The following is a 20,714-nucleotide window of genomic DNA, read 5'->3' as shown; positions in this document are numbered from 1 at the left end:
GCACATCCCATTGGCATGGCTGCACCAGCCCTGGAAAATTGGATAGGATTGGGCCCTGAGATGTTTATACTAAGGTCAAAAAGTATGGGTTGAGGGCCCAATCCTATCCAATTTTCCGGGGCCGGTGCAGTGGTGTCAGTGGAATATGAGCTGCATCCTTTGGTGGGGAGGCAGTCACAGAGGCCTCCTCAAGCTAGACTAGACTCTGGGCTGCATTGTAGCTGCACCAGTGCTGGAAAGATGGATAGGATTTGGCCCTCAGTGTTTTAATAGCAAAATGCAAAAAAAAAAAAAAAAAAAAAAGGCATTCTCAAGCATGAATGGCACAATAATTTGAAATGGTTTGATTTCCAAGAAAAGGATTGGGAAATTGGATCATTTCAGGCAAACTATGTCTATACCAGGTCTCTGAGATATGGGCACCTGACTTATGGACACCCTGAGTTACGGACAGCCACCCTGATGCTTTTGTACAGGCACAGTCTGTCCCACTGATTTTGCAAAGGTACGATAGTGCTGAGCCAGCTGTTTCAGTTGTGGACGGCCAATTTTGTGTTCTGTGTTTAACAAAGTACACTTCAATGAACTGTAAAATAAATGTTGATGAAACATTGGCACAGAAAATAATTCAAGTTTTAATGTTCTGCTCAGAGTGAAAAAGCAGTCCATAGTATTGATCTACACAGGAATATCCCCTGCAGAAGTCAGATAAAGACTTGATAGCTGTCATTTATTTAATAGCAGCTCTCTGTCAACAGAGCTTTCAAGATGCTTTTTCTTATTTCAAGGATTATGCTTCGACTTCTCCTCCCTAATAAGGTTTGAAAAATTCTTAAGGTGGGAAGCACCATGTTGGAGAGTTCACATTTCTATGAAGACCTATTGATGGAAGAGTCATTAGGAACAGTTTGTTCAATAACCTTCAAATTTGTCATTAAGCCTCTTTGGCAGTGACCAAATTGCAGAGCTATTCTAGCAACTGCTTGCTACAATAATGGATTTTTGCTTCTTACAAAAGGGCAGGTGGTTGTCTGCATGCATTTGCTCTAAATTGCAAGTTGAAGAGTTACCTTACAGTTTGCTATTGTTATTCCACAATCAAAATGCCCACCACAAGACGGGGGCTCATCCCAAGATGGGTCCTTCTCAGTAGACACACATTACACTGAGTAAAAAACTGGTTTAACTCCATCCAAATTACAGCAGTGAGTGCAGCTATTCAGTGTTATTGACGAGTGGAAAATAAAGGGTGAGTGCACATGGGTACACGAACACTTTTCTGTCACTCTTGAAGTTTGGTGATGTAGCTAGACTACCACTGCTTTGGGGCAGGAGGTCTGGTCTATAGGGTAGAGCCTCCGTCTGCCTGAAGATAACATCCACAAGGTCGCCAGTTCGAGGCCACCGGCACCGTGCGACCTTGAAGCAGCTGACAAGCTGAAGCCGAGCTATTCCATCTGCTCCGAGCGTGGGAGGATGGAGGCCAGAATGTGAAGCAAGATTGGAATGAAACACCTGAATGTAGCGGTTCTTGAAAGACAGAACCTTCTTTCAAAATTGTAAAAATCCCTATTTAATAAGGGATTTAAATAAAGCCTGCCTATGTAAACCGCCTTGAATAAAGTCTTGAATAAAGACCAAGAAAGGCGGTATATAAATACCTATTATTATTATTATTATTATTATTATTATTATTATTATTATTATTATTGATAAGGATTTCCAAATCTTGAGTATATTAATAGCAGCAGCAGCAAAATGTTGAGCTGAAGAAACAAAGGAAGTTCAGGTGGATGGGAAACTGGTTTGCAGTCCTTAGTGAAAGGACTAAGACCCTGACTCTAACCTGAATTACACTAAGAATCAAGCCAGGTTCGGTACTGTACGTAAACATGTGCTCAGAGGCATTTTAGGGCACAATCCTATACAGGTCTACTCAGAAGTAAGTCCTATTGAGTTCAATGGGACTTACTCCCAGGAAAGAGTGGTTGGGATTGCAGTCTTAGTCTTTAATTCTAAGCATGAGCCCACCCCTCTCTGAGTCTCTGTTTTATGCATGGTTCTAATTGGGGATCCTCAGGGGTCTAGAAAAAGTAAATCCCTTAAGCTTGAAGTTTGCCAGTCCATCCAACAAACAACACAATGGCATGAAACAGTGTTTCTATCTTATGAGGATTTTGCAATGTTTCATCATGATAACTTTTCTTAAGTGTAACAGTCAGGTTCACTCTTATGTATAGTGTATATACAGTATATAACCAATTTCTGGATTGGGTCATTTGTTGCAAATGAGTACATATGATGGATTACACAACAGAGTCCTGAACACACAGACACAAATGTTTTCTTGCGTGCCTTGTCACTGTTGATCGATTTTCCCAGAGAGCAAATGCTTTCAGAACTGCAAGCAACATTTATATACGGAATACTAATCTAATAAATATAAGCAAGATCAAGTCGGTTGTTTATAAGTGGACTTATAATAACGTCCATATGGGTATAATGGTTGCAGCAACAGAATTAACTGATGTGATTTCTCTCTTTGAGAAGCTCTGACTAAATAACTTTTAAAAAGAAAGAATTGTTCATCGATAAATGTTTAGGTGAGATTGTTTTAAAATGGTACAGGGGCCCCCCATATCCGCGGATCCCATATCCATGGTTTCACTTGTGGTCACCTCCTGTGCTCGTTCCACCCTCTAGGCTCTTCTGAGCCCTGTAGAGGCCACACGCATCCGCCCATGGCTTCTGTGGTCTCAGAATGGCCGTTTTGACAAAAAAAGTCACTTCCAGTTTTTTGTAAACCTGGAAGTGATGTTTTTATGCCTTTAAAAGATAATATGGTTGGCAACCTTCAGTCTCGAAAGACTATGGTATAAGCCTACAGCACTCAGTATTCCCAGGCAGTCTCCCATCCAAGTACTAACCAGGCCTGACCCTGCTTAGCTTCCAAGATCAGACGAGATCGGGCATGTGCAGGGTCTAAATGGCCATTCTGAGTCCTGCAGAGGCCATGGTTAAATGTGCATGGCTTCTGTGTGGCTCAGAAGAGCTCTGAAAGGGGGGGGTGCAGGGTATCTCTGGTATCTGCAGGATTTCTGGAACAGAACCCCTGCAGATCCTGGGGCATGCTTGCATTTCACACAGGCTATTAGGCTCTCCTTGACTTAAGCCCTGAATTCAGTGCTTTCCCATTACATTCTTCTTCAAAGATGTATATATGCCTAGGCAGTAAGGAGGATAGTGTTATCTGAAAATTTATTCAGTTTTCATAGTGTAATGCCTTTTTTTGTAGCAAAACTTCATATTGCAAATAGGACTTCCTTCAAAGGATAACAACAACACACAGGTATTAAAACTAAAACAGGAGGGAGCAGCTAGAAGTCACACATTGACCTGAATTCTGTAAAACAGGAGGACGACAACATTTTTGCTATACAAAATCATGGGGTACAATCCATGTTAAAATATTGACTTGATTTATAAAGGAGTTTTGTAAAAAAAAAAAAAAAAAAGTATATGTATGAACCTAAGCAGAAAGAAATCAAATCAATTGTAACTTTGGCAAGACTATGAAGGCAGCGCTCAACAGGATTTGCAACTGCAAAAGTAGAAGACAGCTGCCTGGTGAGAAAGACGGACAGCAGTTACATATATATCCTGGCTTAATACGCTAAGCCTGCATATCATATCCCCTCAAATTAAAGCACCAGGAATATCAAGTTCCACATATGGCCACATTACTAGGCATGCATGATCCTGAGTGGAAATGCATAACAATCAGATTGATAATGGAAGTGACATGATGTTCCCACAATACCAGAATATTAGATAGGGAATGACGGTTGGATATGCAGGGCACCGAACAAGCCTGACTGATCCCACTATGCACAGTTCTCCTATCAGTCAACAGAATCAATGGGCATGACTCTTCTAACAATCATCAGAATCAGTGTGGGATACTAGGTATACTATCTCACATTCTCTTATTTGATTTTCGATCCCTAGTTTTAACTATTCAGAGACCACAAGTATCAACGAGGATAACTGAATTTACTTGATGCTGTCATGAAATTCAGAGGCAAGAAATAAAAAGTTTAACCATCATTTTGGTAATTAGCAACCACAATCTAAACCAGAGGTTTTCAAACTGTGTTCTGTTTTGCAGAAACTGATAAGAGATTCTTCACAGACAAGTTCCAAGTGGTGAAGACCAGAAGTGATTGTGAGGAGCTCCAGAAGAATCTCTCCAGACTGGCAGAATGGGCAGCAAAACGGCAGATGCGCTTCAATGTCAGTAAGTGTAAAGTCATGCACACTGGGGCAAAAAATCAAAACTTCACGCTGATGGGTTCTGAGCTGTCTGTGACAGATCAGGAGAGAGATCTTGGGGTGGTGGCGGACAAGTCGATGAAAGTGTCGACCCAATGTGTGGCAGCAGTGAAGAAGGTCAGTTCTATGCTTGGGATCATTAGGAAACGTATTGAGAACAAAACGGCTACTATTATAATGCCATTGTACAAATCAATGGTAAGGTCACACCTGGAGTATTGTGCCCAGTTCTGGTCGCCACATCTCAAAAAGCACATAGTGGAAATGGAAAAGGTGCAAAAGAGAGTGACTAAGATGATTACTGGGCTGGGGCACCTTCCTCATGAGGAAAGGCTATGGTGTTTGGGCCTCTTCAGCCTAGAAAAGAGGCGCCTGAGGGGGGACATGATTGGGACATACAAAATTATGCAGGCGATGAACAGAGTGGATAGAGAGATGCTCTTTACACTCTCACATAACACCAGAACCAGGGGACATCCACTAAAATTAAGTGTTGGGAGAGTTAAGAACATAAGAACAGCCCCACTGGATCAGACAAACTAGCTGATTAGTTAGAACAGACAAAAGAAAATATTTCTTTACTCAGCGTGTGGTTGGTCTGTGGAACTCCTTGCCACAGGATGTGGTGATGGCATCTGGCCTGGATGCCTTTAAAAGGGGATTGGACAAGTTTCTGGAGGAAAAATCCATTACGGGTTACAAGCCATGATGTGTATGTGCAACCTCCTGATTTTAGAAATGGGCTATGCCAGAATGCCAGATGCAAGGGAGGGCACCAGGATGCAGGTCTCTCGTTATCTGGTGTGCTCCCTGGGGCATTTGGTGGGCCGCTGTGAGATACAGGAAGCTGGACTAGATGGGCCTATGGCCTGATCCAGTGGGGCTGTTCTTATGTTCTTAAGTTTATTGATGTAGTAGTAGTAGTAACTTTACTGTTTTGCTACAGCACAACAAAATTTATGCACCTTTGAGATACAAGCATAAATATATACTACAGTTCCAACAATCACACTCTACACAATCACCCACACATTCTATACAACATGCATCATAATATAAAAACAGTATAACAGACCATAATGCCCAGGAGCATGGTAACAACTATATCGCCTTATTCAACGTAATTATGGCTGTGGGATAAAAACGGTCCAGGAGTCGTGTGGTGCTGCTCTAATAGTTCTGTATCGTCTACCCGAAGGCAACAGTTCAAAGAACTTATGAGCCAGATGGAAGGGGTCTCTCAGAATACTATGTGACTTCTGCAGACAGCGAGATGTATAGATGTCCTCCAAAGCTGGTAGATGAAGGTTGGTGATGTGCTGCGCGATCTTAATAATTCTCTGCAGAGCTTTTTTGTTCCCTGCAGAGCAATTTCTTTACCACACCAAGTATCATAGGTTAGGACACTGATGGTAGATTAATTTCATTTAACAGATTTGTGTTGAGTCTGTTTTGGATGTAGTCACAGTTCATAAAGAATCGAGTACCACAGTGACACTCAAACAAGGTTGGCCTGTACCCCATGTGATCGCAATGGCCACAGTATTCTGCTCTGCACAAGGATTCTTCAGCAAAGAAGGCTTCCCAATGGTACAAATTCTAAAAATCACTGAGCTGGACATCAGTTTGAGCCCTACCTTCTAATAATGTGTGAAAATAGAGGCAAGCATGCACACAATTTACCTTCAGTTGCAGGAAACATATCATGTCCTTCGCTTTTAGTTTCTGCAAGTTTTCCAGTTCTCAACAATACTTCTGCAAAGCTTTCCAAAGGATTGTGCTGATAGGTGGTATAAGTGACTTCATTCTGCAGAACAAAGATTTAAAGCAACACAACTCTTTATAACTGCAGTAGATTTGTGTTCCTACTCTTTTCCTTAACTACTTAGCAGTGCCTTGGGAGCAGTGGCTATTGGGAGGCACCACAGCTCATGGCAGTGAGATGAGATTTCTGGGTACCATGTGAGGTCTTATGAGACAGAGGAAGCGATGCAACCAACTTTGATGTTGAGAATGGGGACAGGGAAAGGGAGGTCCAAAAAGAGAGGGCAATAGGAAAGAAGGGCAGATCAGGGGGCAAAAGACGGAACGGAGATAGCGGCAGCGTGGAAAGCAAGAAGGATGTAAAAAGCAGAGTGAGGGCATGGGAAGAGACAAGGAGAAAGAGTGAGAAAATGAGGCAGGAGCACAGAGATCAGAGAAAGTGGAAAGAAGGTACACAAGGAAGAGACAAGGGAGGCAGGAGGAGGACAAATAGCAGCATGGTGGTTTGAGAAGAGGCCAGGAATAGTGAAACTAAGAGGAGAGACAGCTGAGCCAGCAGGAAGGGAAGGGAAGGGAAGTTGAGGAACAAAAGGGAGCAAACCAAGGGAGGGAAGAGACTAGCCTGAGATTGACAGAGGGTGATGAGATAGAAGTCTAAAGAGTGGAAGACTGGTGGAGAAGACAGGAAGGAGAAAGTGGAAAACCAGCAGAGGGAGGCTAGTAGCCAGCAACTTCAGGAGGAGCCCCAGGGTGTGTGGGGAACCTGGTTAGGCCAGAAGGACCTTCAGACCACCCAGCCTCACCAGCCCTTGCCCATTCTTGGGTTATCCCAAGCAGGAGGCCAGGGTTCCATGAAGCAGCCTCACTGACATGGAAGGTCAGTAGTCAGCAAGGATGAGTGAGAACACATTATCTTCCCAGATGCCCCTCCCTTTTTTTCCTTCCTTGTATGAATGTCAAGGACTATAGCACATTTTGGTGAACTCGTGATGCACAGTTCCCTGAAATAAGTCTCTCCTCAGCAGTCATCCTGTGAGCTCTGCCTTCTTTTCCAACCAACACATAGTTATATCCTACACATCCCTCTTTGATGTGGAGCTCTCACCCTGGGATAGCATGTGGACAGAGGGAGTGCCCACGAGCCTAAACATTCACCATGTATTTCAAATTGGTGCTAATCTGATCTAATTCAGTGACATGCTGGCTCTGCATTGCTATGCAGCCATGATACTTGAAGCCAAAAATGTAGCCTCAGCTGTTGTTGCCATAAAATGCATAGGTTTTAGTATATTAAGACTTACGTCTGCAACATAAGGATCATCTATCAGAGATTCATAAAATGGATGACAGCCTTGCTTTGCTATTGTTGCATTTGCTCCAGAGGTGCTTTTAAACACATCTCCAAGCTCTTGACCCTTTGAGAAATAGAGATACATATAAACACAGTGAAGATGAAAGCTTCACATTTCATCAGATGAGAAAGTACCATAATACACATTTGCAGGTATCTCTCCTGAACTGCATTCTAGTGATGACAATGAAAGAGAACATGAGTTACCGAATACAGAATCAATGGTTATCCAGGATCCTCATTAGCCTTATAGCCTGCTTGTTCACAGGCTTCAGCTGTATGGGCCATTTTGAACTTTTTTTTACACTAAGAAGTATATAACCGCATGGAGTAAAAGGTTAGAGATTACCTTGATTGTGCAAGTCAAACAGCAAAAGGAAAAAAAATGATGGTTACATCTTACATGTAAGGGCCGAAGATATGTCAGTGACTTCTTCCACCAATGTCGATCACTGACAGCATGCAGCATAGCTTTTGTGGTCAGAGTTGTGTCAGAGAGAACCTTCATGGTTTTAGCTGTGGTCCACTGCAGTAGGTCAGCAGACTGACGAGGGGAAATGCTGGTGTCAACCTGCGAGGTTATGCAATATACAATCCACAGAAGTGTTAAGATGCAAGCTGCCAACCATGGCACTTTTTTTAAAAAACAAAACAGGTGCTGAACATAAATTAAAAAAGGCAGTCTGGGTCAAAAAATTATGTTAATGACCACACTTGATACAGAGCAAGATTAATGCACCAATGCTGAATTTAGTATTGCAATTATTTTGGTTGCTCTTGCACACACACAAAAATGGCAGTAATGGGCTGAACAGCCTGTGTTAGCAACATAGTTCATAATACACACTAGTATTCAATGGTTAAGCAAGCAAGCTTTATTAGGAACAAAATCTATAGATGAACTCTGACAATTGTTAAAATTGTTACAAGTTTGCTTCTTTACACTCGATTTAAATATAGCACCCAACAGTGACTGAGAGGAAGAGACAGAACACCGTTTTCCAATTCTTTGGTAGGATCCTAAATGACAGGCTGGATGTCATTTCAGAATAAGAATGTTCCCTCTCCAGTAAAACAATCTGATCAGTACACTCAGCTTGATCAGGTGGTTATCAGCCACCTAAGAATCAACAATGCGCAGTAATATTCTTAAGTGTCCAAAGAGCATGACATTCTTTTAAAAACCCTCCTGCCTGCCATTGTCAAAATGCATCACCTATTCAAATGAACAGCCACTCCCAAAACTATCGGCCATACAACCTCGGGAAACTGAAGAACAGGTAAATATTATATCAGGCAGGCAATCGTGTGACAAGAGTGAGATGTGTTCAAAGTAAACTTATCTGTAGGTAGCAATTAATGACTATTAAAAATCAGGGAGGACAAAAGTAGACCAGGATTTACTAGCAGATCCCAGGGTGATTTGCAATAGACTAGTAAGAGTTTCTGAGCCACAACTGTTCAGCAGACACAAAAACAAAACAGTTTCCTCCCCTCTAAGTTAGATGGTGAACATTAAGAGAGGAGGGTAAAAAAAACAACAACTAGAAGTGGATTTTTGTGTGACAGGACTGTCAGCAAAATTGTCAGTTCTGGTACTCAGATCAAGTTCCTGGGCTGATCATGTGCTCAGAGGTTCCATAATCTGAAGTATACATCTGCCTTCTGGGTCATTATTTTGTACTTGAATTTTTGAACTTGTTGGCGGGCCTAGTTTAGAAAAACAATAAAATAACCAAGAAGATCAGAAGTGTGTCATCTATTAGTTCACGAGGAGCAAAGGTATGCTTGAGATCAAATTTCAACCAGTATTTCTCCCTTATCATCCATTTGGAGAAAAAGTTATATGTTGAGTGCTAAAGAAATAATTGTTGATGATCATTTGGAAATCTGAAATTATAAAGAGACATCATTAACCAAAAAAGTACTGTTAAGTACTTTTTTTTAATGTAACACTTCTGTATGCAACAGAATGACAAAGTGTGAAGTTTTCATTATTAATAGTGGTAAAAAAGATATAAAGAGGAGACCTCCTGCCAACCTAATCAGTTGGAAATTTTAGTTCTCACTTCCTTAACTGAAGGGACTGCATGCTGAGCAAAATATGGCAAAATTTCCAGCCTGCTTAGAAAATAAATGGCAAAAAGATGCACTGAACAGTATTTAAACAAAAAGCAGTCACCTCTTGGAGCTAATTTTACACATTTTTTGAAAAGCACATTTGCTGAAAATGGAGTCTGAGATTTTCTCCCCTTTTTGTTGCTAAGGCTGCTTGTTCAATACTGTAAAATTCATGAAAACCTTTAAAAAAGTCAGGGGCAGCCCATTCCATTTCAGGTGGCACCCTGTGTCCATCAGTCACCTCATCTCTTCCAGATTCATCTCCTCCATGATTCAGCTTACCTGATGCTGCTATTCTTTGCGACAAGTTGATTAGCATAAATGAGCAAGTACAAAGGTTAAGACTTTATAAGCATAAGTGAGCAGAGATTGCCCTTTGGGATGTCAGCTGACAATTCCCATAATCTAGGTGATGTCCCAGCACTGCAAAACTTTTGTCTGCCAGGTCCTCTGAGAAAGCAGAGCAGCAGTGACATAGTAGGAAAACTGCAAGGTCCTCACTATGAGGAACTCTGTTCTAAGACACCACCATTCAGTACCTTGTAAAAACCAGAATTTCAAGGACCAGGTGAAAATATAACCATGGTTAGCATTAATCTGAGTAAGAACACAATGCTATACCAGTGTTTCCCAAACTGTGAGTCGCAAGCTGATTTTTTTTTGGGGGGGGGGGGTCGCAAAAAAAACAAAAAAAACCCCTTTTCAAGCACTCTCGCTCTGTTTGCAAAAGAAAATTGTTGGCTGGAATGATAACCTGAGTAAGTATGATGCTTGGGAGGGTTTGGAGGGTCCTTCCCTATTATAAATAATTTTTTTAAACATACCAATTGTAACATTTTAGTTTACCTAATTTGATTTGATTTTGTCGTACAGAGGCTGCTAGAAATTTTCCTGCTTAATGATATCACTTCTGGCCATGACATCATTTTCAGGTTAATGACACCACTTCTGGTGAGTCGCGGCAGACTGTCTTTCTAAAAAGTGGGTCACGGTGCTAAAAAGTTTGAGAACCACTGTGCTATGCCATGGTTAACACCAGAGGGAGGAAATTTCCACGGAGGGCAAGAGAATATAGTGGAAAAGGTGTGGGTGTTTGTTAAGAGGTAGAAAATATTACACTTGCACTAAGTCAGACACACAAGCTTTTAGAGAGAGAGAGAGATGACTTCTGAAAAGAACAGGCTTAGCTCAGGCAGTCTGCCTAATAGTTTTAATCAAATCTCACTCACTGATCACTGCAGTGCACACTATAGAAAGGTCACTGGTAAAGTCCTTTAACCAAATAACCTCCAGCCTCTGTAATCTTGCCAAAACAGTTTTTCTTAAATTAGTTTTGCTCTCTTCTACAGCATTTTATCTCCACCAGCATCCTTCTGCTCCATCACTCTTCAAAATGAGAGTAAGGTTATGCCCAAAAGATTATTTGGTGTTTATACATAAAGAGACTTCTATCACAGTGTTCTCAGGGCTGCTCTGCAGTGACCTGAGGGCACAGATCAATCAACAAGACTCTTACTTGCATTCTAGGTGGCCTCATGCTTTAAAGGGGATCAACACCTGCCTCTTTAGAAGATCTCTGTGACACTTAACAAGATAACATGCCTATGAGACTACTCACATACTCACAAAATGCTTGTTCTTCCCACCCCATCACTTATTCCATACACTGTTTAACCACCAATTGGGGGCCTAATCCTATTCAGCTTTCCAGCACTGATGCAGCTATGCCAACAGAGCTTGCACTGCATCCTGGGGTGGTGGGGGCAGTCACAGAGCCTCCACTAGATGAGGCAACATTCATTCCCTCACCTCATGGCTCTATGTGTGTTGAAAAGTTAGATAGGATTGGGCCCAAGGATAGTCTCACTTGTTGCTCTGTTATAACTATTTCAGAAGACTTTGAGAAAAGTAAAACTGTACATTCTTTTTTACATGTATTTTAACAAAGCATTTATTTTAAACACACACATACAAGGAAGTACAAACAAGATATGCTTAAAGTCAGAGCTATATCCTGACACTTACAGTCTCTCTGTTAACGAGGCAGTTCACAGTAATTATATTTTCCCATTACCGAGATATATAAATAAAATCCTTGTTTTTCTAAGATACCCAAGTTAAGCATCAGCCACATTAAGCATAAATGCTGGCCTGCATTTATGTGTCATGATTTGCTGGAGTTGTTATTTTTACCATCTTACATCCCAGTACTACGCTTTAATCTAATAATGTTGGCTATAATATTCTAAAATACTTTTGATTAAGACCTTGATTAACTGCTTATAAAAGAGGGTCATTTTGGTTTTCATCTGAGGATCTCTAAATTAGATGATGAATGATTTCAATATACAACAGAAGTGTATGGTGAAAGCAAGGAAAGAGGCAATTACAGGAGGATTCCGCTGCCTTTCTGTGCAGCTCTTTGAAAGTGCTCTTCAGAGGGAAGTCTTAAATACAAAGCAGACTGCATAACAAAATGTAGCATGCGTCCTACTTTGCCAGGACTGTAGTGTCAGTGGGAAGTTGCTTCTAATGGCTTTGTAGCACATTTTTTCTAAAGGATGATTCCATCTTCCCATTCCCATTTAATCCTATTAACTGGCTTGGATAAAGACCCATTGCAAGAGAGTAAGTCAGTAAGTGCCAGTGCACAGTTCAGATAATGACTACAAAAGGAGTTCAAAACTACTGTTTGTAGTAGCAGGCCTAGTCACTTCAGTAGCAGGCCTGGTCACTTCAGTGGGCTTTACTATATGCTGAGCAAGTGTGATAAATAATTGCATGAACTCAGTGGAGTAGTTAACGATTGTGTAGCCTGGTGCCAAACTTGGAATGTTGCCCCAAAAGTGATGTCACAACCAGAAGTGACATCACCCCCAGGCTTTTTAAAAAGTAAAAAGGGGAAGGAACCCACCTCCTCCCCCCAGCAGTGTACCACCCACTTGCTCTACTGCCTCCCCCCAGTCAGTGGCATAGCTAAGGCATCTACCTGCTACTTGGGATCAAAGAAGAATTTGCATGATAAAATCAAATTTTATTAAGTCAATAAAAAGTTATTGGTTCCATGCTGTATCATAACATCTCATTGGCACTCAGAACAATCAGTCTTATAGGTCAGTTTGGAGTTAAGCAAATCCACTTTTTGTTCTACAAGATAGTTGTGTTTTCATTTTCTGGTTAATTGGGCATAATTTTTGATAGAATACAGATATTCCAGTGCAGTTTGTTTCATTGCACTCTGCATTAAATTACCTTTTCAATGATATATAACATGATGGTATTATTCATACACATCAAGATTTTCACAATTTTGGTCACTACTGTCAAGCTCAGCTTGTTGCCCCCCTAAAGTTTGATACCCAGTGCAACTGCTACCCCCTGCACCACCTTAGCTATGCCACTGCATGAACGTCTTTATCGGGTACGCCTCCAAAACTGTGAATACTGTCCAATATTGATAATACTGCTGTAGTTCATATGAGGTAATAGAGAAAATAACCACTAATTACATCTCCTGGGATTTGCAACTGAACATATACCAGTCTTTTTGCTCCTTACTGAATTTTGCCTTCCTCAAAGATTTCCTTTCCTCTCTCCACCCCACACCAGAAAAGAATACTACCCAGCTGATGATGATGAAATACAGTGAAATACAGTTCACAAACATTGTGAAAGCTGAAGGAATACGCTGACCATAGAATGCTGGCAAGTAGCACAATTCTATAAAGGAAATCAAGTTATGTCTGGGAATGACCATATAGAGGGTTATCAGTTGTCACAGGGTGTCATTTCTGCACACGTTGCTTTACAAAGCCTGAGAAGATAGGTTCCTGTTCCAAGTGGCTCACAATCCAAATGTAATCTGTAATTTTTCTCTGTTCTAAAAGCTCACCTCTAGAGACGACTCTGGTTTGACTACAACCGAAGGTCCGGAGGTGCTGACGTTCTCCCCTTTTTCTGAAGGGTGTATCTGGTAGTTGACTGCATGATAAAGAATCTAAGGAGAAAGGATAAATATCTGTGAAATTAGTTGCTCCATGTGCTCTGTATGCACGATATTTCCCTTCTGGAAATGGTTTTTTGTTTAAAGCCAGCTAGCCCTAATTCAAGGGGAGAAGACAGATTAGAGGTCTTTACAGTTTCAAACAAAACAAAACAAAACAAACTTATGCTTCAGCCTTGAGAAGCAGCACGTCACCTACCTGTTTCTCTCTATATAAGCAAACATGCAGAAACACTGTGCCAAACAGATGGTAGATCAGAGACCATGCAGTCCCAACAAAAAAAAAAATTAATAATTCGCATTGCATATGAGTTGAAGCAAGTATGAAACCCTTACGGAATGCAAGAAAAGAACTAGTCAAACACCATTAAGAATTACGAGAATTAAGAATTAAGAATCCATCCTCGTATGATGGATTACACAGACTGATGAATATTACTCTCACTGAAAGCAAACAACCAAGTTTCAGAAACATACAAGGCCATGGGACAGAGCTGGAAGATACAACAGGCACACAGCTATGTCTGCGCTACAGTTGATCCAGACAACTAGTAGTTGAATATTTGGTGAAGAGGATTGAGATGTCCTTCAGAGATGCACTTCTGCATGGGGAATGCTGCATTTTTCTAGCCTAGCACTCGAACTGCAAAACGCTATAGGACTCTCTAGAACAGGGGTGTCAAACTCATTTCATACAGCCAGCCAAAGAGCATACATGATGCCTGCTAAGAGTCAGAAGTGATGTCATAAAGCAGGACTACACACTTTTTATTATTTCTCTTAGTCTTATTAGCTTTTTAAGTTGAAAATGACAGAAGAGAAAAATACGCAAATCTTGATAATATTTTCAAGATATGGGAGAGCCCAATTATCATTTGGGTTCCCTTTCACTGACACATCAGTACAGCTCAGCAACTGAGAGCAGCTGATGGGGGTGCTGGGAGAGCCCAAGGGCCAAATAAAGAGCTTCTGGCTAAAGTATCCTGCCTGCAGAGCTTATGTTTGACACCCCTGCTCTAGAATGTGGTTTAAATATCACTAACACATACTGGATCATACTATTTTTTAAAATTTTTACACTGCTCTTCCTCCAAGGAGTTCAGGACAGTTCTTTTCCTCCTCTTGTCCTCACAACAGAACTGTGAGGCAGGTTAGGTTGATAATGACAGGCCAGGGTCATCCAAGAAGCTTCATGGCTGAGGGGGATTTGATCCGGTATCTTCCAGGTCTATGTCCAACTCAAAAACTACTACACCATCCTGGTTCTCATCACTGGTAAGTAGCACATAAATCCCATAAGGCCCATTTACAACACTCACTGTGCAAACGGGGGACTTGTACAGAGATTGAAATTGTCTACACTCAAAATAAAATCAAAGACTCCTCCTTTCTTTTTCCTCTGACTTGATCTATCTAAATTCATGTCAAACGTTGAATTAAAATCACCCAGCAGAATCAGATCATATTCATTCAGAGGAGCCAATTTTTTACGCAATTTTTCATAAAATTTTTCACGTCATTAGGAGCATATATATTTACCACTAATAATTTCTTTTCTAGATATGTAATTTCTACTATCAATATTCTGGCGTCTTCATCTGCTTAAATCAATTTTGGGTTCAACCAAGGTTAAATATATAAGGCTAAGCCTAACTTACCTAAATCTTTTTTACAATTGGCAGAAGAACTACAACATTTTTTTCTGGAAAAAAATACATATGAATATCCAAACTATTTTTAACTGTGTTATACCCTTCGAACCAGAGATATTTTTATTGAACATTTTTCCTGAAAGCTGTAATAATGATTCTAGACATATTCTGTTGTACACAATTATAGCAGCAAGATTAATTTATGCTAAGATGTGGAAGAGCTCAGAAATTCCCATTATAGATATATGGCTCAAGAAATTATATGAAATTATTGAAATGGATGTCTTAACTGAAAGACTGAAAGATGGCAAGATAGAAATAATACAGCAATTAGGAATCCATTTTACAGATGGATAGACAAACGATTATGAGTTATTTAAGTAAAATCAAAATAGAAGAAAGTAAACAGACGAAAGTATATATATTAAGGTTGATGATAATTATAGATGAGATTGAAATTTTTGTTAAATTGGTATTGTCATTATAGAATGGAGGAAAGTAATTAATGGTGGTTTTTTTTTTTGTTTGTTTATAGTGATTCAAAATGGTATTAACTACAGTTCTGCGATTTCCTAGTGTTTTTCCCTTTGTATTACCTTAACCTATGTATATTTGGTTTTTTCTGTACCCATATCTTTAATCAAATAAAAAAAAACAAAAACAAAAAAATAAAATCAAAGGCAATGCCTTTCTAAATTCACATCAACTTTAATTGGATGGACTACAATGAGATGAAACAAGAGGTTTCTCCACATTTTGCCTACTGATGAGTCATTAAGTTCCCTTCTCTATCAATTAAGCTCCCTACTCCCCCAACTTCATTTGATGTTCCATCCATAATTTAGCCTTTTGAAAAATATGACATATGGATCTGGATTAACATTATTTTGTCATATTATCTACCTTAAGTTGGCATAACTATCATCATTATCATTCATTTATTCTGGTCAGTGACCAGTACATAAAATACAAAACCGTACACTTAAAAAACATTACACGAGGAGTAAAAATTCAATTAAATCATCAAGCTAAAAAATCTCAATCTTCAATAAACCCAAACCAAACCCCCATTCTCAGAGGCAACTATCCATTGTAGGCAGCAACTCTACTAAATTCAGTCCACTTTCAATATCAATGTCCTAATGCACATCGCTGAAGCAAAAAATTTCGCAACATTAAAAGTAATACCTGGATTTGCACCAGACAGCAACAAATTCATATATTGTTGTTGTGTACGTCCCATAAAATGGGTCAGCAATGGTATAATAAGAGTAGCACGAATGTCCCTATAAAATGAACAATGAAAAAGTACATGTTCGATAGTTTCAACATCTTCTGATCCACAGGGGCATAGTCGTTGAGTCCAAGGTATCCTTTTATATCGTCCCTCTGACACTACTGAGGGGAGTCCTCTAATGGGCATAACTAGAAAAGCTCTGAGTCAACAGTTCAGCAAAATTTGGTGCAGTCACCACCACTGAAACTCAATTCAGGTTGTGTATTTCAAGTCCCTGCTCAGCCGTGAAGCTCATTGGATGGCCATGGGCGAGTCATGCTCTCAGTATGTCTTTGCAGGGTTACGTGAGGATAAGAGCAGGGGGAGCCATGTACCCTGTCTATAATGAAAGGCAGAATATATAACGGTGAAACGTTATTAAATAAATGGTGTGCTTGCAAAGACTAAAGAGATACATACAAATCTGCGTAGAATGCAAGCCTCCAAATCGCACATCATGTGGACCATTGTGTTTCTCTCTGCCAACATTCTGATGCACTTACTGAGAAGCACCCACTGGTGATCATGACCACAAGCAGAGGAAGCACAGGTGGGAGAGGAATTTAAACCATTCCTTGCTAGCTGCCTTTCATCGCAAAACTGACTCCTTCATGCTGTGTCCACCTCCACCCCACTCCCACAGAGGGACAAAGAGGAGTATTTTGAGCACTGATTGGATGGTTCTGTCACAAACACCATCACACTATGGGAAGGTTCATTTCTCTGCTTCAGTAGAAAAAAATACCTGCAAGGCCACATCTTTCTCTGACATATGGAACATATAGCAAAATCATGAAAGTAAACTGAGGAACAATCTTCTGCTAAGAACAAAACGTGATGAGACTGGAATTCGACTTCACATTTCTCAGTGAGCCTGTGGGGTTAATGTTCGGTCACCTGTGAGCAGGGCTGGGTGTCCAGGATCTGTACAACAAATGTTTACACAACTGTCAAACATATCTAAAAAGGATAACAAAACCAGTACGACATACACCGATTTGGGGAAGCCCCACTGTTCAGATTAAGGAAAAAAATCCAAGCAAATAAATATAAAACAGCATGTACAAACACAGCAATGATACAATCCTAGTGATTATAGCAATTTTTGAGGGAAAATAATTCGTTTTTGTTTTAAAGAAATCCTAAAAAGCACAAAGGCATACCTCTGTTTGTAGAGTACTGCTTGCTGCCAGCAGCAATTCTATAGCACTGGGAGGACAATGTGTCAAAGCATAAGCTATGAGCTCCTGCCGAACAGCCATATCCTGGTAACCTTCAGATTGTCCCAGCTGACTGCAAACTTCCCAACTTTTAGAGTAGCCTGATATGGAAAAGGGGGGGGGGGAAAGCCAGTTACAAACATGTTATTGCAACCAGTTTAGCAGCTCACATTAGAGGAGTACCAAAACTTCTGTTTTCAAAATGAAAAATGGCAAGTTATTAAAGCTTATCCCCCTTCTGGAATGGTTGTGCAGGTGCTGCTTCGTAATGATATACACACACACTTAATTTTAATTTCATATATACATGACGTCTAAACCATCATGCCTTCTTTCCATCTGGTATGAAATTTCATGTCTTCACTATACCCCAATTTCATCATACCGTACATGCACATATTTTTTTTCTAAATGACTATGATCTCTTGTTGGGTAAATTTTGCAGAGCTTCAAAAAGTAAAATCTTGGCTCCATGCATGCTATAAATGCTACTGCATTAGAAATCAGAAGCTTCCCAGGTCAGATGAAATTCATCTAGCTTTCCAGGTTTTATTCCCACTGAGGTCCTTTTCAGACATGATCCTCTCCATAAACAGCCAATGCACACAGGAGCAAATAGCAGTTTGATGGTTATCCGTGCCCCAGCACCCAGCACATTTTCTAAGTGCCTGTCCACATTTGGAAAGAGCAAAGAGCTTCTTCATGGAATTTGGAACCCTGACTGGTCAGTGTAGGCAGCCGTTATGCTTCCATTTTTCCATTCACACAGTTACATATGGAGAGGATACCATCTGAAGAGAACTTATATAAATTTAAAAATTAAACACAGAATAAAAGAACCTATGGCAGAACATGCATGGAGATGGTTTTAGTTTTAATTGTGTGGTAGGGGAAGATGAACTTCACCTGAAGCCATGAGTTCCTGGCAATGCATGTTTGCTGCTTTGTAATCCTGAAATTGCAGAGCTTGTTCCACTAATAGGATCAAAACCTGTCCTTTCCTCTCCTTCTGGTCATCACCTGCAAACATCAGAACAAATATCCCTAAATATAAAAATCAACCTGGTTTGTTGAGATAGATAAGTAAGAAAGAACACCACAGGTAAAAGGAACACTTATATTGAAGAAGCTTGTTTCACGGGAAAGAGGAACAAATACCAGTTAACACACTTGTATGATCTTAGACCTGACAGAACACCAACAATTTACTGATTGTAAATTCCAAGATGAAATAATATTCCCATTAATCAATCTAATCACATTTCTAGCAATCTTAGGTATGTCTACTCAGAAGTCCCATTCAGTTCAACAGGACTTATTATCAGATACATCTGTATAGAATTGCAGCTATAGTTCAGGGGTGTCAAACCCATTTATACAGGGGGCCAAATAACATTCATGGTTCCTGCTGAAGGCCGGATGACATTAAGCAGGAAGTGATGTCATTAAGCAGATAAAGACAACAGAGAGAAGACAGGGAAACAAAGATGGCCAAGAGAAGGGAGAACAGGAGAGAGAACCTGGAAAATGTCAAGAAAAGACAAGTGCAGGAAGTAGAGGTAAGATGGAAGAAGAAGGAAACAAGTAGTGGGGATGGGGAGAGAGCATGCAGGAAAAGAAAGGAGCAAGACAAAGGGGCAGCAAGAAAAGGGAAATAGGGGAAGGATCAAGGGCATTGTGAGGATGCAGGAGAGACTCTCCAGGGCCCAGCAGTGGTCAGGGTATGACAGCAAAGCGGCCCAGTCCCAGATGCACCCTACCACTGAGGTCCAAGCATTGGACGGTGAAGGACTTAACCCAAAATAAAACCAGTGCGGCGACACAGACTTGATTTGCCTCAGCCTCATTTTGTAGGTTCAGGCAATGTTAGGTGTTACAAAAAAAAACTGCACCTCAATCTGTATAATGCAGACCTATCCTTGTGGGATGAGCTCATAGGGAAAATATGCATAGCTCGTGGTGCGTGAGACATGGGCTCTTTAGAAAAAGAGATGACCTTAAAATTAGAAACATCTGGCATTCCTGACTACTTCTCAGGACCTTCCAAACTGACATACTGGAGATAAAATGCATGCAACTACCAAGCAAACCGATAAGAGACCTTCCTGACAGATTTAAAGCCCAGCTGGGAGAGGAGAGTCTCTGCTAAAACACTAAGAGCTGAAGACACTATAACACAATCAGAGTGCTTAATCTACTTTTTGTTTTGTTCTTCAGGTACCTGTAAAGGCAATTAATCAAGAGCAATCTGTTGCTGCTGGAAAGAAACGTGGGCATATTTGGATGCGGAGAAAATTGCTTCCCCTTAATTGTGCCTAAGCGGTTGTTCAAGATATTAACAAAAATCGGTTTAGGAACAGTGGGATCCCTCTGTCTCCACAGGATTTGCAAGAACTCAAGTGCCAGAAATGCTGGCATTATCCTCACTCCATTCGCTCTCATTTCGGTGCCTGTTATCTGAATGCCTACTGGTATACAAAAGGGTAACTGTCAATTCCAACATGACTGGAGAAGCTCCTGCAACTCGCAGCTTGAAATATTTTTTTTTTACTGAGTTTCTGTAGGCTTCACAATGGAGTCACTTCAAGTCCTACCCCCTGCAGACTACTGGCACCACCTTTTATTCTCCCAATCAAACAAACTCACTGACAAGCCCCACAGCTCCCGACTTGGAAAGTGAAAAATAAAATTACTACTCATGAAAGTAAAAACTATCATTAGGAATCCATTTAAGTTTGCAATGCCTGACAGATACAATTTAGACAGTTAATCTGTTAGATAAAAGGACATAATAAACCAGGTGCCCTACTAATAAAACCATTTTCCCCATTCATAATTGTTCCTGCTGTTTAAACACTGATTACAGCCACTCAAAAACACGTTAATATTTACAGCTGGAAACCCTGTGCCATCTTCTGTTCAGATAGCACAATTCCTAGCTGTGGCGAAGGAATTAAAACAACAGGTCAAGAATGCATTAAAAATTTGCTTCTAA

At 40.4% G+C, this 20,714-nt stretch overlaps 1 protein-coding gene across 2 annotated transcripts in view; it reads right to left on the bottom strand.

The window, feature by feature from the left end:
• Positions 1 to 20,714, bottom strand: part of NBAS (NBAS subunit of NRZ tethering complex) — a 215,911-nt gene that overhangs the window by 66,323 nt on the left and 128,874 nt on the right. Inside the window, exons 33-38 of one of the 2 annotated variants that reach the window (XM_066611939.1) lie at positions 18,626 to 18,739; positions 17,663 to 17,820; positions 13,461 to 13,565; positions 7,851 to 8,018; positions 7,398 to 7,511; positions 6,016 to 6,139 (exon numbers count right to left, since the gene is read on the bottom strand). In XM_066611939.1, the coding sequence (XP_066468036.1) occupies positions 6,016 to 6,139; positions 7,398 to 7,511; positions 7,851 to 8,018; positions 13,461 to 13,565; positions 17,663 to 17,820; positions 18,626 to 18,739 (783 nt within the window). The remainder of the gene's footprint in view (positions 1 to 6,015; positions 6,140 to 7,397; positions 7,512 to 7,850; positions 8,019 to 13,460; positions 13,566 to 17,662; positions 17,821 to 18,625; positions 18,740 to 20,714) is intronic. The other variant, XM_066611948.1, reaches the window with a different exon arrangement.

Source organism: Tiliqua scincoides, chromosome 1 (genome assembly GCF_035046505.1).
Source record: "Tiliqua scincoides isolate rTilSci1 chromosome 1, rTilSci1.hap2, whole genome shotgun sequence".
Taxonomy (NCBI): domain Eukaryota; kingdom Metazoa; phylum Chordata; class Lepidosauria; order Squamata; family Scincidae; genus Tiliqua; species Tiliqua scincoides.
The sequence above is the reverse complement of the archived record's forward strand: the minus strand, read 5'-3'. Positions and strand labels throughout refer to the sequence as shown.